General features: G+C 44.1%; 1 protein-coding gene across 1 annotated transcript; it reads right to left on the bottom strand.

The window, feature by feature from the left end:
* Positions 1-404: 404 nt before the first annotated feature.
* Positions 405-15,427, bottom strand: LOC121570495 (endophilin-B1-like). Its single transcript, XM_041881955.2, has 4 exons — positions 14,528-15,427; positions 13,583-13,716; positions 2,224-2,315; positions 405-489 (listed from the first exon to the last, which is right to left on the bottom strand). The coding sequence occupies exons 1-4, from the start codon at positions 14,604-14,606 to the stop codon at positions 477-479; spliced, it is 318 nt and encodes a 105-aa protein (XP_041737889.1). The 5' UTR covers positions 14,607-15,427; the 3' UTR covers positions 405-476.
* Between the last annotated feature and the right edge of the window lie 10,430 nt (positions 15,428-25,857).

Raw genomic sequence — 25,857 nt, 5'->3', positions numbered from 1 at the left:
CAAAAAGGTTCAGTTGTAAAAACGGAAGGTTTTAGAGATATTCTGGCACATATTGAATGAAGATTGCATTGAGAAAAAAACAGAGGCAGTGAAGGGTCATGTATAAACATTGTTGCATGCATGGCAGGGATTGGGTCAGTTCCAATTCAATCCATCCAATTACTTTGACCAATTAAAATTCAATTCAAGATGTGTTATTTTCTCCATGTTTTAATTGACCCCTCCCCTGATAGACAGTATAAATAGGAAATCCCAGCTCTACTACACTGGGTTTGCTTGTTGCTTTTCTCAGGACCCTGTTCAAGGCATCTCAGAGTATGACTTCTGATCTTGGATCAGGTAATCAGACTTTCCCCTAATTTCAGTTCAACAGCTCTCAGATCAGTTCAACAGCTCCAGATAGGGAATGGGTAATTTTCCCTTCTGGGTCCCCCGCTCGCCCATCAGCCAATCAGAGTCCATGCCTGGGACACTGCTCACCATGATGACCTGGACCAGGAAGTAAACAAGACAGAACACGTGCCCTCTAAGTCAGGCAGTCCAATAGTAACAATGCAATAAACAGACCTCATCAGCAAGAACCTCAGATGTTGCAGTCGGAACAAACAAGAGAAAAAGAGAGAGAGAAGAGAGAGAGAGAGAGAGAGAGAGAGAGAGAGAGAGAGAGAGAGAGAGAGAGAGAGAGAGAGAGAGAGAGAGAGAGAGAGAGAGAGAGAGAGAGAGAGAGAGAGAGAGAGAGAGAGAGAGAGAGAGAGAGGAGAGAGAGACAGAGAAAGACAGAGAGAGAGAGAGAGGAGGAGAGAGAGAGAGAGAGAGAAGGAGGAGAGAGACAGACAGAGAGACACAGAGAGAGAGACAGAGAGAGAGAGACAGACAGACAAAGACACAGAGAGAGAAGGAGGAGAGAGAGAGAGAGAGAGAGAGAGAGAGAGAGAGAGAGAGGAGGAGAGAGAGTAGAGACAGAGAGAGAGAGAGACAGTAGAGACAGAGAGACAGAGAGACAGAGAAAGAGAGGAGGAGAGAGACAGACAGACAGACAGAGACAGACCTAAGTCTAAATACCCAAAGAGGAGCGTATATGTGGTCAGTGCATGACAGGGGAGGTAGAAACAGAGATGCATTTTCTCCTTTACTGTGATAAATATTCCTCACAAAGAGATTCATTATTCACAGAACTGACTACATTTATTCTAAATTTTAACTTATTAAACCCAGATGAAAAACTAAAAATACTCATGGGCAAAGGAGCTATGGCTCCTCTTGCAGTGAAATATGTATTGCCTCCCATAGCCAGAGGGACACTGAATAATAACATCTGAATAGTAAATAGTAACTTACTTATTATTATTATTACCATAATTATTGTTGTTTATCATTCCAAATAGTAGTGGTATGGGTGGTAATGGTAATGATGGCCGTTTAATGATGGTGGTGGTAGTAGTGATGTAATGGTGAAGATGACCGTTATTTAGTTATAAGTTAGTTATAGTTTCATTTTCCATATTTATATTTTTATATTTATTACATTTCTACTATTGACTGTTACCATTTTATTGTTATTATTTTTGTATATAATTTTGATTATTATTTACTACCATCTTATATTATTATTTGTTATTGTTTATAATTGTATTATTGTATACATTGTTGCTTTGGCAATATTGACACATTGTTTTTCATGCCAATAAAGCAGCTTGAATTTGAATTTGAGAAAGAGAGAGAGAGAGAGAGAGAGAGAGAGAGAGAGAGAGAGAGAGAGAGAGAGAGAGAGAGAGAGAGAGAGAGAGAGAGAGAGAGAGAGAGAGAGAGAGAGACAGAGAGAGAGACAGAGAGAGAGACAGAGAGAGAGACAGAGAGCGAGAGAGAGAGAGAGAGACAGAGAGAGACAGACAGAGTGAGAGAGAGAGAGAGAGAGAGAGAGAGAGAGAGAGAGAGGGAGAGAGAGAGAGAGAGAGAGAGAGAGACAGCCAGAGAGAGACAGGGTTGGAGAGCCCTGTTATAGAGTACAAACAGGTATATATTTAAACCAAAGACGCATGCTGGTACAGTAGTTGACCCTTTGGATTAGAGACAGAACCTAGTGCATGTCTAAAATGGCACCCTATTCCCTATGGGGCTCTGGTCTAAAGTAGTGCACTATTTAGGGAATAGGGTGCCACTTCAGACACACTCGGATAAAGGTAATGGTGGGGGTGTCGTGGGGTCAGAGGTCAGGGTACATACGTGTGTGTGCTGTTGACCCCCTCCAGAAGCAGCCTGGTGATCTCAGCCTGTCTGTCAAACTCACTCTGGGTCATCAGCAGGTCCTGCTGATCCTGGGGAGGGACAACACAACACACACTGTCATCATCACACACAGACACGCAGACCCATCACACACATAGACCCATCACACACACAGACCCATCACACACACAGACCCATCACACACACACACACACACACACAGACCCATCACACACATAGACCCATCACACACACAGACCCATCACACACACAGACCCATCACACACACACACACACACACATACCCATCACACACACACATACCCATCACACACACACACAGACCCATCACACACATAGACACGCAGACCCATCACACACACAGACCCATCACACACAGACAAGCAGACCCATCACACACATAGACCCATCACACACACACAGACCCATCACACACACAGACCCATCACACACACAGACCCATCACACACACACAGACCCATCACACACACAGACCCATCACACACACAGACCCATCACACACACAGACCCATCACACACAGACAAGCAGACCCATCACACACACACAGACCCATCACACACAGACAAGCAGACCCATCACACACATAGACCCATCACACACACACAGACCCATCACACACACACAGACCCATCACACACATACACACACACACACACACACACACACACAGACCCATCACACACACAGACCCATCACACACAGACAAGCAGACCCATCACACACACACAGACCCATCACACACACACAGACCCATCACACACACAGACCCATCACACACACAGACCCATCACACACACAGACCCATCACACACACAGACCCATCACACACACACATACCCATCACACACACACACAGACCCATCACACACACACACAGACCCATCACACACACACACAGACCCATCACACACACACAGACCCATCACACACACACAGACCCATCACACACACAGACCCATCACACACACACAGACCCATCACACACACAGACCCATCACACACACAGACCCATCACACACACACACAGACCCATCACACACACAGACCCATCACACACACACAGACCCATCACACACACACAGACCCATCACACACACAGACCCATCACACACACACACAGACCCATCACACACACACAGACCCATCACACACACACATACCCATCACACACACACAGACCCATCACACACACACATACCCATCACACACACAGACCCATCACACACACAGACCCATCACACACACACAGACCCATCACACACACACAGACCCATCACACACACACAGACCCATCACACACACACAGACCCATCACACACACAGACGCCACAGAGAAACATGCCTTTCAGGGATGGACCTGCTGTAAACCACCCTAATAAAAGCTACAGTAAATGTTGGAACAGTTGAGTGTGCATAATCATGAACCATAGGGGTTTTAGTGAAACCAGGAGAACCTTGACCTTTCACCGTGTAGTTCAGGAACAGGAGCTACCAGGCACAGAGAGGACAGCACTATATTACTCTGGCTGATTTGACTCTAGTTACATGCAGAGGAAAAGCCCAATAAACATTGACAATGGTGTTGGACCTATCTGTTCCGTTCAGTTTTACATCATTGTTCCAGAGAGAGAGAGAGAGAGAGAGAGAGAGAGAGAGGGCAGAGAGAGGAGAGAGAGAGGGCAGAGAGAGTGGACAGAGAGAGAGATTGCTTTGGCAATGTTAACATACGTTTCCCATGCCAATAAAGCCCTTGAATTGAAATTGAATTGAAAGAGGGCAGAGAGAAAGAGAGAGGGCAGAGAGAGAGAGAGAGGGCAGAGAGAGAGAGAGTTTATTTGTTAACTCTGCATTGTTGGTAAAGTCTACACCTGTTGTTTATGTGACAAATAACATTTGATTAGATTTTTTGGAAATACAGAGAGAGAGAGAGAGAGAGAGAGAGAGAGAGGGAGGAAGACAGAGACAGTGAGAGAGGAGAGAGAAACTAGAGCAGAGAGAGATACAGAGAGAGACAGAGAGAGAGAGAGAGAGAGAGAGAGAGAGAGCAGAGAGAGAGACAGATAGAGACAGATAGAGACAGAGACAGAGACAGAGACAGAGAGAGAGAGAGAGAGAGACAGAGAGAGAGAGAGAGAGAGAGAGAGAGAGAGAGAGAGAGAGAGAGAGAGAGAGAGAGAGACAGAGAGAGAGAGAGAGAGAGAGAGAGAGAGAGAGAGAGAGAGAGAGAGAGAGAGAGAGGGGAAGAGAGAGAGACAGAGAGAGAGAGAGAGAGGGAGAGAGAGAGAGAGAGAGAGACAGAGAGAGAGAGACACACAAACAGCTGCTGGCCATGCCCTCAGTAGGAGGAGATCCGGTCCTTAGTTCCAACATGGCTGCTGAACATTCCACTCACCTCTGTTAGACACTGCTGCTGCTGCAGAACCTCAGCCAATACAACCTAGCCTACTATCTCTAGACTGTCCACAGCCAATACAACATAGCCTAACATCTCTAGACTGTCCACAGCCAACACAACATAGCCTAACATCTCTAGACTGTCCACAGCCAATACAACATAGCCTACTATCTCTAGCCTGTCCACAGCCAATACAACATAGCCTACTATCTCTAGCCTGTCCACAGCCAATACAACATAGCCTACTATCTCTAGCCTGTCCACAGCCAATACAACATAGCCTACTATCTCTAGCCTGTCCACACCCAACACAACATAGTCTACTATCTCTAGCCTGTCCACAGCCAACACAACATAGCCTACTATCTCTAGCCTGTCCACAGCCAATACAACATAGCCTACTATCTCTAGACTGTCCACAGCCAATACAACATAGCCTACTATCTCTAGACTGTCCACAGCCAATACAACATAGCCTACTATCTCTAGCCTGTCCACAGCCAACACAACATAGCCTACTATCTCTAGCCTGTCCACAGCCAATACAACATAGCCTACCATCTCTAGCCTGTCCACAGCCAATACAACATAGCCTACTATCTCTAGCCAGTCCTCAGCCAATACAACATAGCCTACTATCTCTAGCCAGTCCTCAGCCAATACAACATAGCCTACTATCTCTAGCCAGTCCACAGCCAATACAACATAGCCTACTATCTCTAGCCTGTCCACAGCCAATACAACATAGCCTACTATCTCTAGACTGTCCACAGCCAATACAACATAGCCTACTATCTCTAGCCTGTCCACAGCCAACACCATATAGCCTACTATCTCTAGACTGTCCACAGCCAATACAACATAGCCTACTATCTCTAGCCTGTCCACAGCCAACACCATATAGCCTACTATCTCTACATTTACATTTTACATTTTAGTCATTTAGCAGACGCTCTTATCCAGAGCGATTTACAGGAGCAATTAGGGTTAAGTGCCTTGCTCAAGGGCACATTTACGTCATTTAGCAGACGCTCTTATCCAGAGCGACTACAAATTGGTGCATTCACCCTATAGCCAGTGGGATAACCACTTTACACACAGCGAACAGTTTTGACTGGGCTGAGCGGAAACTATGCTTCCGCAGAGGAAGGGGAGCCAGCAGGCCAGAGGTGGATGAACGCAATGCCCTCGTTTGGGTGTAGGGACTGATCAGAGCCTGAAGGTACGGAGGTGCCGTTCCCCTCACTGCTCCATAGGCAAGCACCATGGTCTTGTAACGGATGCGAGCTTCAACTGGAAGCCAGTGGAGTGTGCGGAGGAGGGGGGTGACGTGAGAGAACTTGGGAAGGTTGAACACCAGACGGGCTGCGGCATTCTGGATGAGTTGTAGGGGTTTAATGGCACAGGCAGGGAGCCCAGCCAACAGCGAGTTGCAGTAATCCAGACGGGAGATGACAAGTGCCTGGATTAGGACCTGTGCCGCTTCCTGTGTAAGGCAGGGTCGTACTCTCCGAATGTTGTAGAGCATGAACCTGCAGGATCGGGTCACCGCCTTGATGTTAGCGGAGAACGACAGGGTGTTGTCCAGGGTCACGCCAAGGCTCTTCGCACTCTGGGAGGAGGACACAACGGAGTTGTCAACCGTGATGGCGAGATCATGGAACGGGCAGTCCTTCCCCGGGAGGAAGAGCAGCTACGTCTTGCCAGGGTTCAGCTTGAGGTGGTGATCCGTCATCCATACTGATATGTCGGCCAGACATGCAGAGATGCGATTCGCCACCTGGTTATCAGAAGGGGGAAAGGAGAAGATTAGTTGTGTGTCGTCAGCGTAGCAATGATAGGAGAGGCCATGTGAGGATATGACAGAGCCAAGTGACTTGGTGTATAGGAAGAAAAGGAGAGGGCCTAGAACTGAGCCCTGGGGGACACCAGTGGTGAGAGCACGTGGTGCGGAGACAGCTTCTCGCCACGCCACTTGGTAGGAGCGACCGGTCAGGTAGGACGCAATCCAGGAGTGAGCCGCGCCGGAGATGCCCAGCTCGGAGAGGGTGGAGAGGAGGATCTGATGGTTCACTGTATCAAAGGCAGCAGACAGGTCTAGAAGGACAAGAGCAGAGGAGAGAGAGTTAGCTTTAGCAGTGCGGAGAGCCTCCGTGACACAGAGAAGAGCAGTCTCAGTTGAATGACCAGTCCTGAAACCTGACTGGTTTGGATCAAGAAGGTCATTCTGAGAGAGATAGCAAGAGAGTTGGCTAAAGACGGCACGCTCAATAGTTTTGGAAAGAAAAGAAAGAAGGGATACTGGTCTGTAGTTGTTGACATCAGTGGGATCGAGTGTTGGTTTTTTTGAGAAGGGGTGCAACTCTCGCTCTCTTGAAGACGGAAGGGACATGGCCAGCGGTCAAGGATGAGTTGATCAGCGAGGTGAGGTAGGGGGAGAAGGTCACCGGAGATGGTCTGGAGAAGAGAGGAGGGGATGGGGTCAAGCGGGCAGGTTGTTGGGCGGCCTGCAGTCACTAGTCGCAAGATTTTATCTGGAGAGAGAGGGGAGAAAGAAGTCAAAGCATAGGGTAGGGCAGTGTGAGCAGGACCAGCAGTGTCATTAGACTTAACAAACGAGGATCGGATGTCGTCAACCTTCTTTTCAAAGTGGTTGACAAAGTCATCCACAGAGAGGGAGGAGGGGGGGGGAGGATTCAGCAGTGAGGAGAATGTGGCAAAGAGCTTCCTAGGGTTAGAGGCAGATGCTTGGAATTTAGAGTGGTAGAAAGTGGCCTTAGCAGCAGAAACAGATGAAGAAAATGTAGAGAGGAGGGAGTGAAAAGATGCCAGGTCGGCAGGGAGTTTAGTTTTCTTCCATTTCCGATCAGCTGCCCGGAGTTCTGTTCTGTGAGCTCGCAATGAGTCATCAAGCCACGGAGCTGGAGGGGAGGACCGAGCCGGCCGGGAGGATAGGGGACACAGGGAGTCAAAGGATGCAGAAAGGGAGGAGAGGAGGGTTGAGGAGGCAGAATCAGGAGATTGGAGGGAGAAGGATTGAGCAGAGGGAAGAGATGATAGGATGGAAGAGGAGAGAGTAGTGGGAGAGAGAGAGCGAAGGTTGCGGCGGCGCGTTACCATCTGTGTAGGGGCAGAGTGAGTAGTGTTGGAGGAGAGCGAGAGAGAAAAGGATACAAAGTAGTGGTCGGAGACATGGAGGGGAGTTGCAGTGAGATTAGTAGAAGAGCAACATCTAGTAAAGATGAAGTCAAGCATATTGCCTGCCTTGTGAGTGGGGGGGATGGTGAGAGGGTGAGGTCAAAAGAGGAGAGGAGTGGAAAGAAGGAGGCAGAGAGAAATGAGTCAAATGTAGACGTAGGGAGGTTGAAATCCCCCAAAACTGTGAAGGGTGAGCCATCCTCAGGAAAGGAACTTATCAAGGCGTCAAGCTCATTGATGAACTCTCCAAGGGAACCTGGAGGGCGATAGATGACAAGGATATTAAGCTTAAATGGGCTAGTGACCACCCCTCTGACCAGATGCTCTCGGGGTATGCGAGAACACATGGTCAGACGAGGAGAGAGCAGTAGGAGTAGCAGTGTTTTCAGTGGTAATCCATGTTTCCGTCAGCGCCAGGAAGTCGAGGGACTGGAGGGTAGCATAGGCTGGGATGAAGTCAGCCTTGTTGGCGGCAGAACGGCAGTTCCAGAGGCTGCCTGAGACCTGGAACTCCAGGTGTGTGGTGCGTGCAGGGACCACCAGGTTAGAGAGGCAGCAGCCACGTGGTGTGAGGCGTTTGTGTAGCCTGTGCGGAGAGGAGAGAACAGGGATAGGCAGAGGCATAGTTGACAGGCTGCAGCAGATGGCTACAATAATGCAGAGGAGATCGGAATGAAATGACCTAAACATCTGGGAAAGGAGAGAGCAGGCCTCCCTCACCAAAAAAAATAAAAATATATATATATATAACTCTCCCAACTTCCACCTCAGAAACTATAATTGTTTCACTGAACCACCCGAGTAAAACTCTCCCAACTTCCACTTTAGAAATTAGAATTGTTGTAAACTACAGCAGACTTTTATCAGTAGCTGTAATTAAGTACAGCAGCTACCAACCACCTAACGTTAACCTCTCCCGACCACCCCTCACCAGCTAATTTCTCTAGCCTGTCCACAGCCAACACCATATAGTCTACTATCTCTAGCCTGTCCACAGCCAACACCATATAGCCTACTATCTCTAGACTGTCCACAGCCAATACAACATAGCCTACTATCTCTAGACTGTCCACAGCCAACACCATATAGCCTACTATCTCTAGACTGTCCACAGCCAACACCATATAGCCTACTATCTCTAGACTGTCCACAGCCAACACAAATTGGCCTACTATCTCTAGCCTGTCCACAGTCAACACAACATAGCCTACTATCTCTAGCCTGTCCACAGCCAATACAACATAGCCTACTATCTCTAGACTGTCCACAGCCAACACAAATTGGCCTACTATCTCTAGCCTGTCCACAGCCAACACCACATAGCCTAACATCTCTAGCCTGTCCACAGCCAACACAACATAACCTACCATCTCTAGCCTGTCCACAGCCAACACAACATAGCCTAACATCTCTAGCCTATCCACAGCCAACACAACATAGCCTACCATCTCTAGCCTGTCCACAGCCAACACCACATAGCCTAACATCTCTAGCCTGTCCACAGCCAACACAACATAGCCTACTATCTCTAGCCTGTCCACAGCCAACACAACATAGCCTACTATCTCTAGCCTGTCCACAGCCAACACAACATAGCCTACCATCTCTAGCCTTTCCACAGCCAACACAACATAGCCTACTATCTCTAGCCTGTCCACAGCCAACACAACATAGCCGACCATCTCTAGCCTGTCCACAGCCAACACAACATAGCCTACTATCTCTAGCCTGTCCACAGCCAACACAACATAGCCTACTATCTCTAGCCTGTCCACAGTCTAACAGTCAGTATCTAGATATATAAAATGCTTGATAATGTACAAAAGTTTTAGAACACCAACTCATTCAAGTTTTCTAAAAACTATTTTCTACATTGTAGAATAATAGTGAAGACATCAAAACTATGAAATAACACATATGGAATCATGTAGTAACCAAAAAAAGTGTTAAACAAATCAAAATATATTGTATAATTGAGATTCTTCAAATAGCCACCATTTGCCTTGATGACAGCTTTGCACTCTCTTGGCATTCTCTCAACCAGCTTTATGAGGTAGTCACCTGGAATGCATTTCAATGAACAGGTGCGCCTTCTTAAAAGTTAATTTGTGGAATTTCTTAATGCGTTTGTTCCAATCAGTTGTGTTGTGACAAGGTAGGGGGGTATACAAAAGATAGACCTATTTGGTAAAAGACCAAGTCCATATTATGGCAAGAACAGCTGAAATAAATAAATAGAAACGACAGTCCATCATTACTTTAAGACATGAAGGTCAGTCAATACGGAACATTTCAAGAACTTTTAAAGTTTCTTCAAGTGCAGTTGCAAAAACCATCAAGCGCTATGATGAAACTGGCTCTAATGAGGACCGCCACAGAAACGGAAGACCCAGAGTTCCCTCTACTGCAGAGGATAAGTTCATTAGAGTTACCAGCCTCAGAAATTGAAGCCCAAATAAATGTAGTAACCAATCCAATGAATCATGTTTATGTAGGTTTAGGTAGCCGTATATAAGGCTCTATGTAAGAACCGCCCTTTTACAGCTCACCTCAGACCGGTACTTTATGCATCTAAGTTTGACTGCGACCTCTCCAGCTTGCTGACAATAAAGAGTGATTCATTCAAGATTGACTTTGAGTGTCCCTGTGTAAGAATGGTAAATACAATGGTATTTTACAGTAAACAAATTGACAACAGACTTTCAGCACGCTTATAAGGAAGGGCATTCAACAAGCACAGCACTTACATAAATGACTGATGATTGGCTGAGAGAAATGGATGATAAAAAGATTGTGGGGGCTGTTTTGTTAGACTACAGTGCGGCTTTTGATATTATCGATCATAGTCTGCCGCTGGAAAACATAATCCAGGTAGAATCAGGAATTCCCCAGGGCAGCTGTCTAGGCCCCCTACTTTTTTCAATCTTTACTAATGACATGCCACTGGCTTTGAGTAAACTGTCATGGTCGAAACATATTGATACAACAGTAGCTAAGATGCAGAGAAGTCTGTCCATAATAAAGTGCTGCTCTACCTTCTTAACAGCACTATCAACAAGGCAGGTCCTACAGGCCCTAGTTTTGTCGCATCTAGACTACTGTTCAGTCGTGTGGTCAGGTGCCACAAAAAGGGACTTAGGAAAATTGCAATTGGCTCAGAACAGGGCAGCACGGCTGGCCCTTGAATGTACACAGAGAGCTAACAATAATATGCATGTCAGTATCTCCTGGCTCAAAGTGGAGGAGAGATTGACTTCATCAGTACTTCTATTTATGAGAGGTATTGACATGTTGAATGCACTGAGCTGTCTGTTTGAACTACTGGTGCACAGCTCGGACACCCATGCATACCCCACAAGACATGCCACCAGAGGTCTCTTCACAGTCCCCAAGTCCAGAACAGACTATGGGAGGCGCACAGTACTACATAGAGCCATGACTACATCGAACTCTATTCCACATCAAGTAACTGATGCAAGCAGTAAAATTAGATTGACAAAACAGATAAAAATACACCTTATGGAACAGCAGGGACTGTGAAGCAACACAAACATAGGCACAGACACATGCATACACACACATGGATTTTGTATTGTAGATATGTGGTAGTGGTGGAGTAGGGGCCTGAGGGCACACAGTGTGTTGTGAAATCTGTGAATGTATTGTAATGTTTTTTAAATTGTATAACTGCTTTAATTTTGCTGGACCCCAGGAAGAGTAGCTGCAGCAGCTAATGGGGATCCATAATAAATACAATACAAAATACAAATCTCTAGCCTGTCCACAGCCAACACAACATAGCCTACTATCTCTAGCCTGTCCACAGCCAACACAACATAGCCTACTATATCTAGCCTGTCCACAGCCAACAAAACATAGCCTACTATCTCTAGCCTGTCCACAGCCAACACAACATAGCCTACTATCTCTAGCCTGTCCACAGCCAACACAACATAGCCTACTATCTCTAGCCTGTCCACAGCCAACACAACATAGCCTACTATCTCTAGCCTGTCCACAGCCAACACAACATAGCCTACTATCTCTAGCCTGTCCACAGCCAACACAACATAGCCTACTATCTCTAGCCTGTCCACAGCCAACACAACATAGCCTACTATCTCTAGCCTGTCCACAGCCAACACAACATAGCCTACTATCTCTAGCCTGTCCACAGCCAACACAACATAGCCTACTATCTCTAGCCTGTCCACAGCCAACACAACATAGCCTACTATCTCTAGCCTGTCCACAGCCAACACAACATAGCCTACTATCTCTAGCCTGTCCACAGCCAACACAACATAGCCTACTATCTCTAGCCTGTCCACAGCCAACACAACATAGCCTACTATCTCTAGACTGTCCACAGCCAACACAACATAGCCTACTATCTCTAGCCTTTCCACAGCCAACACAACATAGCCTACTATCTCTAGCCTGTCCACAGCCAACACAACATAGCCTACTATCTCTAGCCTGTCCACAGCCAACACAACATAGCCTACTATCTCTAGCCTGTCCACAGCCAATACAACATAGCCTACTATCTCTAGCCTGTCCACAGCCAACACAACATAGCCTACTATCTCTAGCCTGTCCACAGCCAACACAACATAGCCTACTATCTCTAGCCTGTCCACAGCCAACACAACATAGCCTACTATCTCTAGCCTGTCCACAGCCAACACAACATAGCCTACTATCTCTAGCCTGTCCACAGCCAATACAACATAGCCTACTATCTCTAGCCTGTCCACAGCCAATACAACATAGCCTACTATCTCTAGCCTGTCCACAGCCAACATATACTAGCCTTAGACTGTGTGTGTTTATATCACAATAGACAGACTATACACACTGTCTGTTTGTGTTGTATTGTGACGTAGGTCGGTTCACTAGTATTCCCAGATCTTATACCAACTGTACTACAACCACATGACAGTTTAACAACAAACGTCAAGCCGCCTTCTCTTGCTGTTGTCTTCAGACAGCTGTACCAACATAATGCAGGGCCTCGTACACTACAAAGATCAGCACATTATGCTAGGCTAAATGTAGCTTTAATTTGGCTGGCTTAATGTAGCTTTAGTTTGGCGGGCTAAATGTAGCTTTAATTTGGCGGGCTAAATGTAGCTTTAATTTGGCTGGCTAAGTGTAGCTTTAATTTGGCTGGCTAAATGTAGCTTTAATTTGGCTGGCTAAATGTAGCTTTAGTTTGGCTGGCTAAGTGTAGCTTTAGTTTGGCTGGCTAAATGTAGCTTTAATTTGGCTGGCTAAATGTAGCTTTAAGTTGGCTGGCTAAATGTAGCTTTAATTTGGCTGGCTAAGTGTAGCTTTAGTTTGGCTGGCTAAATGTAGCTTTAATTTGGCTGTCAGAAAAAATGGACTTTGACTCTTCAGATTCAATGACTTCCAACCATCAGCCCCGAGTTTCAAAACAAAAAGGTCATGACCCCAGAAGAATGGATTGAAAGTGGATAGACACTTTGGGTCAGCCAGGCCAAGGTTTACCAGACCAGAGAAGCTACAGAGAAGGGACAAGCCTCACTCAATTCTGTATGCCAATGATATCTTCATCACAATCATCTCTGTTAAAACATAATTTCCCTAATCCCTGTTAGCAATCTAACAAAGCATGTTTCTGGACCAGATGAGGGGGCCATGTGGTGCGATGCGGTTGTTCAGGAGAAAGACCAGACGTTCTTGTTGATTCTCACCAGGATGGTTTTGAAGTCTCCTTCTAGAAAGTTCCTGAACGGCGTGAGGAAGTTAATGGCAGAGCTCTGGATGAACTCTCTCTCCGCTCCTCCGATTTGCTTCTCCTTCTCGCCACATTTAATAAGAGCGTTTCCTGTAGGGACAGGAAGTAGACACAGGTCAACCAGGAAGCGGAAAAGTTTAAACCACAGAGACGTCCAGTCGGACAGACTCAAAATAATCTCAGATGCTGGACATTTTAGCTGCAGGTTGAACTTTTTTGAAGATGAGAACAGATCGGATGTGTTGCGCGCAGATGAATGAGGCAATTCAATGTTTTTCAAATATGTCCAATAAAATTAATTAATTCACAGGATAAATAAATAAATCATAAACGCTTATTTCCTTTCCCTTTTTTTTATAAACAGCATTTGTTTTTTGTTGCCATGGCAACATGCAGTTGTCAACATCGCTATTTCTGAGAGATGATGTTAAGTTAATTAGAGGGGTTATCCTACCCATCACTATTAAATAATGTGTCACATAGTCCTCATAGATGGCATCCTAGGACAGTGTTTAATTCTAGGAAGATGTTCCCTCCCCTTCACAGATCTGGGGAGCATTCAATACATTTACATTTTTGTCATTTAGCAGACGCTCTTATCCAGAGCGATTTACAGTTAGTGAGTGCATACATTTTCGAACTGGTCCCCCGTGAGAATCGAACCCACAACCCTGGCGTTGCAAGCGCCATGCTCTACCAACTGAGACACACTAGACACCAAACAGAAGAAAACGTACTGAAATGTTCCGCCACGGGGACTAACAAATGTTTTCCTACTATGAATGCACCATTGATAGTGGAAGGAACAACGTTCTGGAATTAAAACACAGACATTTTTTTTGTATATATGTCCACAGTATGTTTGTGAATCAAAGGATCTCTACGGGTTCAACTCACTTACCATAGGCTGTTCCAGGTCCAAACTCACTACCCGACTCGATCATGGACTGGCCAAGAATCTCGTGGTTGTTCATCCGCATGTTGAGGAAAACTCAATTAGAGAGCATGGAGAGTCACGAGGAAACAGGACTGAGGAGCACCCTTGTGCTGAATGATAACAGGGACAACACACAGGCTACCCAGGCATATCCAGTCTGCTATCTAGCCTAGTCAACCTTCAACAACATTTCTGGGGAGTCAAAGAGCTTTATCGTAGGCTAATTGAGCTAGCATAGACAATACACTGACTAGGTCTACACTATGGCCAAGTGAATTCTGAAACACCAAAAACCTACTGCTTTATCTTTACTAAACCACCAACTATGAGGCTACAACCATAATAACCATTACAACGAGCAGAAGCAGGTGTGCTTTGGTTGTGAGTGTGCTTGTGTAGATCAGCTGTTGTGGTGTGTGTGTGTGTGTGTGTGTGTGTGTGTCCCTAGGCCTGCAGCAGACTGAGCTATGCAGCACCACGGTGTGAACTCATAGGAGGGTCCACAGCTGAGCTTAACAGGTGCATGGACACCCAACTGTTAGTCAACCCACATACACGGCGTGGCTGCTTTGAGAAACTGGCCATATATAGGCTTAGAATGTAAAGGATAATGCACATCCAACTGTGGCACAAAAGTTTGACAAAATGTAGCCTATAGGCTAAGAAGGTGCTAACCAGTTACTGATTCTTTCCTAAAGGAGGAACTCGGCCCAACAACCAACCGTTACTCCACAACGCGTTTCACGGGAATCGGTCAAAGGCTACGTTATTAGCCCATATTTTTACTTCCATGACCATTGTCGTAGTAAATATATAATGTTATAGCTTGGTCTGACTAAAATCTTGTGCATGACCCATCTTGTGTTGGGCCTTTGTATTTAATACAATGCACAAAGACTTCTATCTTGTCGGCCTTATCAGCAGGTGGCTATGGACAACACCCACGCCATAGGTCTCTCAGTTCTCCCAACTCACGAGTTCTTGCTCTGAGGACATACACACACACACCCCCACACACACACACACATACACACACACACACACACACACACATCATCATTGTTAAACATACACACACATACACACACACACACACACACACACACACATACACACACACACACACACACACTACACACACGCACACACACACACACATCATCATTGTTAAACATACACACACACACACACACACACACACACACACACACACATACACACACGCACACACACACACACACATCATCATTGTTAAGCACACACACACACAAAAACCCCCTTCTCTTAGGCTGAACATCTGAAGACAGAGAACCCGACTCAGAGCCAATGCAATGGAGGTGACCTCGACCAACTCATCAGGACCAATCAGAAGATCAGAACTACTAGAATCAACCTACTTTATTTTATTGTATAAAATGTCAGCACACAATGTTTAGGGGCTCGCTCTCAGATATCTCCCTACGAGGTTGACGAACGGGTCCGTGCACGCTATTCTCAGATATCTTTACCTCTGAATAAACTGCCTTATATTATACAATTATCCACCTTGTCCAAAAGTCTCTACTTGGTCTCCGTTCTCCAGTAAACTTGTGATCATCAACAAAATTGGTAGCAGAGGGTGGTTTTCTAACTCTGAATTCGGTCCATAAAAGTTGATAGAGACAGGAGACAAGTAAGAGACGGATCTGAAAGGACGGGTGACCTGTCCGCAGGAGCAGCCGGGAATCCAGCTCGCCTCAGGAAACTGATCTAAACCGACGTCAATACAAAGGTAAGCAGAACCTGTTAAAACAAAATCTGCATATTGTATTGTAGGATAAACCAAATTATGATCAGTAGTACTGGGCGTGAGTATGGATTACTGTTAAATTTATAACATATCTATTATGACTCAAAAGGCACATGTGTAAAGATATCTGAAATCTTAGGTTTTTACTGTTGAAATGTGACTCTAAGAGAAGAAGTCTAGTTACAGTGGTTTTATTTTCTGTTGAATTGCGGCTTTCTAGTGAGGAGCCTATTACAGAGGTTTTGGTTCACAAGCGATGGACCCTTTTATTTGATCCACAAGAGAAGGATCTGGTGACTTTATAAAAAGATTCAGATAGTCGGGTTGAGTTAATTCCGTGAGAATCCAAGTCCAGAAAAGGTTCTCCCGACTAGACGCCAGTTGAATGGTTTAAACGACTGGGAGTCTCCTTGAGGAGAATCAAAAAAATAAAAATAAAAATACAAGTTCAGATAGTCGGGCAATTGGTTGACGTGGCACTCAACTATATGTACTGTGAGGAACTCAAACTGAATTCGTGTGTTGATGCTGATATGTAATGAAAAATGTAATTGTTGAAATGATAACCTGAATGTTGTGTAAGATTGGCCGTTTCATGAGACTAACTAGTTGATAACTTTTAAGAGGACCACAGAGTCCTATTTTGCCTGTTATGTAGCCGCTGCGCTAAAAGCTGACTTTAACTTTTTCCCTCTTGTGGAGTTGGTATTTCCTTAGTTCCTAAAATTAAATTGATAATTATTTTAGGAGCGCTCGAGTTTGTTAATATATTGTTCCAAAAGGGCGATTCTGATACCTTTTGGGAAAATATATAATAACTCGAATACCTGAAAAACAATAATAACTTTTGCTAAATAATTCCTAGAATTAGATTGATAATTATTTTAGGAGCGCTTGGGTTTGTTAATATATTCTTCCAAAAGGGCGATTCTGATACCTTTTGGGAAAATATATAATAGCTCGAGTACCTGAAAGACAATAATAACTTTTGCAAAATAATTCCTGGGATTAAATTGATGATTGTTTTGGGAGCGCTCGGGTTTGTTGATGTATTGTTCCAAAAGGGCGGTTCTGATGCCTTTTGGGAAAATATATGATAGTTCGAATAATTGAAAAACAATAATACCTTTTGCTAAATAGTTCCTAATAATGAAGTATTGAACATTTTTTGTGTACGAGGGTGGGACATCAGAGATGGGTCTCGGTCAGCGCCAAGAGTACATTGCTGGTTTCGGCCAGTGACGGGCTAAGTGCACCAAGATAGTCAAAAAAAAAAAAAAAGCTGTATGGCCATGGCAACCACTGCCGTCCCAGGACTCGGGTTTGATGAATGTCTAGATCAAAAAATACAGGATAGAGCGGGAGTGGTGCCGAATGGTTTTTTAATTCGATCTAAAAGTTGGTGCGAGAGGAAAAGGCAAATCATCGATCTAAAAACAGACGGAAGAGTGACCTGAAAATCCTGGAGAAATCAACTATTCGTCTTGGCTCAGGAAACCTGATCAGAGCGCGCTCTTCTAAAAAGGTATGCAGAGCCTGTTAAAACGAAATCTTGCATATTGTATTATAGACCAATACCAAATTATGATCAGTAGTACTGAGCATGAGTATGAATACTTGTTAAATAATTTTCCATCCTAATGAATTAAGGCATACATGAGATATCTGGTACTGTGTTTTATAATAAGGAATTAAGGAATAAGGAATAAGGAATAAAGATAAACGTATCCAGAATGTGTCGAACTACGGATTGACGCATTGGTGGATAAGATTTGACCCACAACTAGATTCCTAAAGGGACCCAGTTTGAACTGAGACCTTTTGCATAAATCCTATTAGGGGAGGTCCTACCCTATAGGTTGCGAGGAGGTAGAAGTTTAACTGTGGCAGAGTTCTAGACATTAGGTGGGGGAGAATCACCGAAAATTGACCAGAGGTATTAAATTCCCGGGGATGCCAGTTATCTCTGTGATTTCACACTTAAAACGTTCCATATAAATGGTTGTGTGAAAGGTACAATTAAGCTGAGATTAAGTCTTTCCTAGTGATTGAGTTGTCTAAAGAAAATCCTTTGATAGGGATCCAGTTGCTTCTGTGACTTCACATAAGTATAAGGTTGTGTGAAGGGTGGCAGTTGAACTGAGACTATGTTTTAGGACGCTCTGGTAACCTAAATTTTTTAAGGTATTGTATTCTAATTGGCAGTTTTGTTTTGCTGTGTTTATATTTTAACGTGTCTGTGTTTTTATGTATTATAACGTGTAATGGATGATGGGAAGTTATAGTGAGACTTATGAGACCGAACACCAATCTGTGGAATTGAGTGAATTTGACCTAGGGTTTCAGGAACCGGGGACTGGGGAGACTGATATTGAAGTTGTGCATGATTCTAGAACAAGCGTGAGATAACTAAAGCGTGGTGTGTGCTGTGTGTAGAGATTACTGCATTGGTATATGTGACTGGAATTCTTATTCTTATGATAATAATTGCATTACAAATTATATAAATTAGCCTCTTTATATGCGAGGGTGTCATACATGAGATAAGTCTGTATTTGATACCGATAATACATCCAAGATAGAGAAAGCAAGATGGCAGGACCAAACATAACCATACCCAAATTCAATGAATACTTAGAACAACGAATGACAGGGAGAGTAATGCCAGGTCCACCAAGGGAGGGAGGTCATATGCCCGCCCTTGATGTACAACAGATTGAAATGACTGATTAAGTGAAGAAATTGACGGAATTTTCTGCAGCACTCTCTTCTCAGGCGCAGAAGGTCCAAGAGGGGGAGCTGTCGGGAAGTACGCTGACACTGAAGGTAAACGTGGGAGACTGGGTGAGGGTTAAAGTCCACAAGAGAAAGTGGCTGGAACCCAGGTGGACTGGACCGTACGAAGTGAAGGAGGTTACTTCACACTCAGTCCAGGTCAGAGGTAAATTAGGCGCACACTGACACCATCTAACTCATTGCACACCAGCCCCCACTCCTTCTAGATCACTGACAGAAGTCAGGGCTGATTTGAGCAGCGAGAACCAATCCTGACAACACAATGAAGAAACCCTTATGGGAACAACAATCTCACTCAGGGTGAAGAATAACTTTTTCCCCCTGGGAGAGATTGGGAGTGTCTGAATGTTTGTATGTATGTTTTCTGATAGGTATTGGACTCCTGCTGGGCACTCCTTATGAGGTGTTGTTGTGTGAAGCTATTTTGAATTACTTGTTAAATTGACTTGTAATATAGAAGAGGTGGCTAAGGGATTTTTAACAGTACCAACCATGGGGGGGGGCAAATCCTCACAAGAGGTCCCAGAATTTACTGGGGACGAGAAATGTTTGATGTAATTTAAATGGAATCCAGGAATAGAAGAAATCTCCATTATATAACCAAAGGAGGGGGCCAGTACCCACTGATAGCCTTACCTAATCTATTGGCGGGGAATGAAAGGGGCCCCAGCAACCTTAGATGTATACAGTAATAATAATAATATGCCATTTAGCAGACAGGCCATGAACACAGAGGACGTGGCCAGAGCGGTAGAAAGAATGACCCACCCCATGACAGGAATAGTAAGGTTTGGGCTGCCGTTAGAGGGCAGTGGGTTTCAGGGGATGCCCATAGGACACTTTTGCCATGGGCCGATTACGGAGAGTATGTTGGGAAAATAACTGAATTGTGTAATAGCCTCAGAGAGACATGCAATCCATCATGAGAGAAAGTCAGACAGGAGAGAGGAGAAGAGAGAGAGAAGTCCATCCCCCAGCTTTGAGTGTGAGAAAGAGGAAGATAAGGCGTGACTAGTCCTTGAGGGAGAAATAGTAGACTCTAGTGGGGGAAAGACTAAGGAACCCTTTGATCCAAATTGTGAGGTGTTTGAATTGGCTACTATTGACTTAGCACTTCAACAGGAACAGAGAAACCTAATTTGGCATTGACAGTAATGGGTATGAAAATTAATTGGATGATGGGGTTTTGTGTTGAATTAGAGACAGTGAGACTATTAGTCAACACCTAGGAGAGAAGAGAGGTTACGGTAGCAAAGACAGACAAGAAGGAAATAGTAATAGTGGAGACAGGAGTGAGTGGAAGTGTTACAATTGTGACAAAACGGGACATTTTGCTAGAGAATGTGAGGAACCGTGGAGTTACTGCAAGGAAAGGGCACCAGTTAAGAAACTGTAGGCAGAAGGGGAAGAGAGAAATCAGGAGTCCTCATGACCTGGCTGTTTGGTTGTTGTTTTTTAATTGGGGTTTTCAAATAGAAAACAACACACCTAGTATGATGTTAATAAAGTCTTGTTGTTTCAATTTTGGAGGGTTTTCAGCAGGTCAAGGGTTATAGGTCTTAAAGGTGCACACAGTGAATTTTATGGATTTTTTAGGTTTTGGCTGAGTTTGGGGTATATATGATTTCTTATGAGAATGAATGTCATGAGGACTTAATGAACACTTGGGATAACTAACATTTATGAAATATTTAGAATAATGGTAATTGTTTAGTATACTATGGGATTAAACAGTTCGTTAAATGATTTCAATGGCCTCTGAACTCTGTTTTAACATTCTGGTGTTAATTAATCATCCACACTAGTACATTCTAAAGGCATGAGAGGAAGACTTTAAGATAGTTTATTTTACTAAGTTGAGGGTAATTTATAGTACTGTGAAAATTGTGAAGAAGATTATAATTTGGTAATAATATATTTGATTTGAACCATAAATAACAGAAGAGAGAGTGGAGGAATGGCAATTGGATAATGAAATACCAATATTAACTAAAGTGATTGTTTAGGTAGGTGGTAATATTGACACATGGCCAAATCATGTGTCAAAGAGGGGGATGGTTGGATTAAATATTAAATATATACGAAGGAGAGGACAAAATACTTAAAAAAAAAAAAAAACATGCATGATAGTTTATTAACCACACCTGTATGTCAGAGGTTTTGTGCCCCACAGGTGAACTAAAGGAGAAGGTGACCCACTCTATCTAACCAGGAGACTGAATCAGGCCTGGCGGGAAGGGCCCTACCAAGTACTGCCTTTGCCAGCAGAATAGCTGAGAGATCCATCTGGGTGCATGTCACACACTGTACAAAACCAGCTACACCTGACGAACAAACACAGAGTTAGGAGAAAGATCCGATTACCACTAGGGCTCGGGGGTTGGCTCCTTAACGAAGATTCCCTTACCCTGTCTGATCATCCCTGTGTGAGTTCGATAGAAGGTAAAGCAATGGGTTGGCCTCTGGCATCTGACATGTTCTCAGGGCAAGGGTGGGGATTCACAGGTCTCCCGACGGTGAGGTAGCTGTCTGATTGTGGGGGCCATATTCCTAACACACACGGACCCTCCTGTTTCAGCCAGAAGTGGTAGTTAACCTAACACAAGTTGAAAAGGCATAGGAGACAGCTAGACGTAGGGAAAGGGGAAATTCTAGAGTAAACCTCTCTGAGGGAGGTAGTGAGACCGGGGCTGTGGTAAAGATAGTGCAAAACTATAGACCTGGAGGAAGTAGTACAGGTGGAAACGGGTATAGAAATCTTAACCTGTGGTTGGAATGGATTCAGTATACGGCAAAAAACTATGTCTAAAGAGGACTGTTTTGCCTGTAGGACAGCCAAACCAGGGATAACAACTACTCCGTTCCCCTTGACAGGCTTTAACTCTCTGTCAGGTTTTTCCTCCATGCAAGCCACCTGGGAATGTGGTGAAAGAGTCTTATGGTAACTTGCACTATCTGTTTCCCCCCGATAACAAAGTCATCCCGACCTGGGTTGCCTCAGTTTGAAGTCACAGGGGATTCTTATTATTGTTTTTCTAGGACTAGTAAGGATAGGATACAGGGTAGGGCATCTTAGCTCCTGCTCCCACACAGAGAATGTCACACCTAAAGAGACCATGACTAAATCTCTCCTCTTTGTTGCAGCAAGAGGATTATAGGAGCCAAAACCAGGCCCGTGCTGACATCTGATGGATGTGTGGTGATAACTGATTGTGAACTCACCTACATACGCAAACAATCAAACGTGTCAGAGATTGGTGAGTTGTCACATAGAAAGTAGGACCTCCTCCCGGGATCCTTTGATGAAAGGATATATATTGATGGGATCCACATCAATCCGCTGAGTTTGAATCAAGTATTTTCTGGTGGTCAACATTAATAAAAATTAGATTGGATAAATTATATTTAATATAACCAGCAAAATATTTATAAACCACACTCGTGATGCAATAAAGGGATTAGCTGAGCAGACAGCGGCAACTAGCTTAATGACATGGCAGAATAGAATAGCTTTAGATATGCTTTTGGCTGAGCGGGACGGGGTTTGTGTTCTGTTTGGATATATGTGTTGTACTTTCATCTCCAACAATATAGCACCGGACGGGCCCGTGACCAAAGCGCTTGAGTGACCATCACCACGCTGGCGAACGAACTGGTTGAGAACTCTGGTATTGATAGCTCCATAAACGGTTGGTTTGATAACATATTTGGTAAATGGAAAACTATTGTTGTGACTATTCTGGGTGAAGTTATGGCCTCTATGGGTATACTTGTTCTTTGTGGATGTTGCCTTATTTCCTGGCTGAGTGACTGGTTTGGTGAGTACTCTTCTATGGTGGTTACTGGATTTCTGACCCTAGTAATTGTGTTTTTGCTGTTAATGTGTTGTGCTGCTTGCATCGTCCCTTGTCTCAGGAGGTCAGTGGTAGGAGTGGTGCAGGCGTCAGGTATGATGCTGTTGTTACCGGCCCAGGATGATGCAGGTGACTCTGCTACTGACTCTGAGACCAAGCTGGATGATCCATGTTTTGCCTAGTAAAATACATACACGCATTTATTTTCAGTTCTTGCTCATTTATTACCTTATGTTTTTACTAACCACTGTGATTGTTTATTCTTCCTGATGTGAAGGTAAAGGATTCCTGGGTGGCTGGTAGCCAACTCAGTACATGTTAGGTGTAGGGGAGGAATAGAGGGTTACAATTATTATTTTTATTTTCTATTAACATTAAATGTTGTGATTTAATTTCCATATCCTGTTATTCTTAAGGGTGATTATACTCTGTTTAGAGTGACACCATAAAATTGTTGGGTTTTATTTTTTGGATCTGTATGTGATGAATAGCTTGGAAGGAATGCATTAATGAGGAGCACTGTACTGATATGGATTGTTTCACATAACAGGCTGATAAGAACACTCTCTCTTTGTTGTCTGTGAAACTGTCCTTGAACATGGGTACATGGAGTACAGTTTTTGGGGGGCTCGTCCTTTTGGGTGCTGACTGTTGTACTATTAATAAAAACGTCGATAGAATTAACTACATACATTAATGTCCAGAAATTAGAAAACTGGACTCAACAAGGTTTTGAGGCTGTTCATGGACAACTAGCTGCAACTTCATTAATGGCTTTTCAGAATAGAATTGCTGTTGATATGTTACTTGCTGAAAGAGGGGGTGTGTGTGCTATGTTCGGGGAACAATGTTGTACTTTTATTCCTAATAATACTGCTGCAGATGGAAGCTTGACAATTGCTCTAGAAGGTTTGAGGACTCTTAATGGTAAAATGAAGAGCCACTCAGGGGTGGATACTTCAATGTGGGACTCTTGGATGGATGCGTTTGGTAAATATAAACGCTTGTTTCTTCTATACTTGTATCCATCTCTGTTTTTGCTGCAATTCTAGTGCTTTGTGGATGCTGTTGCATTCCATGCATACGGACGCTGACAACCAGGATTATAACCACCGCTATTGATCCGCATCCTGCAGATAACGGTCAGATGTTTCCTTTGCTTGCTATTGACGATGCTGACCAAGGATATCTGGATGATGAATAGCATCTAAGCTTTTTTGTCACGTCTCTTGTGAGACGTGAAGAGGGGAATGTAAAACTTTATCTTCTGATAAAGTTTTCCCTATTTTGCCAATTGCAGCATTTAAGCTTTTTGTCACGTCTCTTGTGAGACGTGAAGAGGGGGAATGTAAAACTTTATCTTCTGATAAAGTTTTCCCTATTTTGCCAATTGCAGCATTTAAGCTTTATGTCACGTCTCTTGTGAGACGTGAAGAGGGGGGAATGTAAAACTTTATCTTCTGATAAAGTTTTCCCTATTTTGCCAATTACACTGTTAGCTTGTGTCACGTCTTAAGTTTTCCTTCTTTACTGTTACTTGGTCACGTCTCTGGGGAGACGTGAAGAGAGGGATTTGTCGTAGTAAATATATAATGTTATAGCTTGGTCTGACTAAAATCTTGTGCATGACCCATCTTGTGTTGGGCCTTTGTATTTAATACAATGCACAAAGACTTCTATCTTGTCGGCCTTATCAGCAGGTGGCTATGGACAACACCCACGCCATAGGTCTCTCAGTTCTCCCAACTCACGAGTTCTTGCTCTGAGGACATACACACACACACCCCCCCCACACACACACACATACAACACCACACACACACACACCTCATCATTGTTAAACATACACACACATACACACACACACACACACACACACACACACACACACACACACACACACACACACATACACACACGCACACACACACACACATCATCATTGTTAAACATACACACACATACACACACACACACACACACACACACACACTACACACACCACACACACACATCATCATTGTTAAGCACACACACACACAAAAACCCCCTTCTCTTAGGCTGAACATCTGAAGACAGAGAACCCGACTCAGAGCCAATGCAATGGAGGTGACCTCGACCAACTCATCAGGACCAATCAGAAGATCAGAACTACTAGAATCAACCTACTTTATTTTATTGTATAAAATGTCAGCACACAATGTTTAGGGGCTCGCTCTCAGATATCTCCCTACGAGGTTGACGAACGGGTCCGTGCACGCTATTCTCAGATATCTTTACCTCTGAATAAACTGCCTTATATTATACAATTATCCACCTTGTCCAAAAGTCTCTACTTGGTCTCCGTTCTCCAGTAAACTTGTGATCATCAACACCATGTAACATTTAGCCTACGTCTCGGTATTCAAAGACAAATTATAATGTTAAAGTCAACATAAGCACTGTTTACTGTCCTCTGCTTTGTTAACATCCAGAGAGGCCTTATCTACAGCTGACTGAAGCCAGGACATTATACATAATACAGAATTAGACAGATGCCACACTAGTCCATACCATCCCCCTGGACCATGATGGCATCAACATGTAATGTTAAAAAAAAAGTATGCTACTTCAGGACGTTGAACAGTGACTTTTTATGGGGCTGTAAATGGATATTTCACATGCCATTGAATATCCAGCAAGTTTATGAACTGACTGGACTTGCATGTCCCTCTAGTTGGGATTTACAGACACCAAGGCAGGGTATATTGACATCAGTGAGTGCAGTCTTACTTGGGTTTGGTTGTAGTAGAACCTCTGTCTGCTTCATGATTCTCTCTGTGTTTTGCTTGGTGCATTCTGCCCTGCACAGAAGG

Source organism: Coregonus clupeaformis, chromosome 7 (genome assembly GCF_020615455.1).
Source record: "Coregonus clupeaformis isolate EN_2021a chromosome 7, ASM2061545v1, whole genome shotgun sequence".
Classification (NCBI taxonomy): domain Eukaryota; kingdom Metazoa; phylum Chordata; class Actinopteri; order Salmoniformes; family Salmonidae; genus Coregonus; species Coregonus clupeaformis.
This window is presented reverse-complemented; position numbering and strand designations above follow the sequence as displayed.

What these genes read in the sequence shown, in the direction of transcription:
- LOC121570495 (XM_041881955.2), bottom strand. Translation starts at nt 14,606, where the DNA reads ATGCGGATGAACAACCACGAGATTCTTGGCCAGTCCATGATCGAGTCG. An exon ending in TGGACCTGGAACAGCCTATG is followed by an intron (nt 13,717 to 14,527) that starts GTAAGTGAGTTG and finishes CTGTCCCTACAG; the next exon opens with GAAACGCTCTTATTAAATGT. An exon ending in GAGACTTCAAAACCATCCTG is followed by an intron (nt 2,316 to 13,582) that starts GTGAGAATCAAC and finishes GTCCCTCCCCAG; the next exon opens with GATCAGCAGGACCTGCTGAT.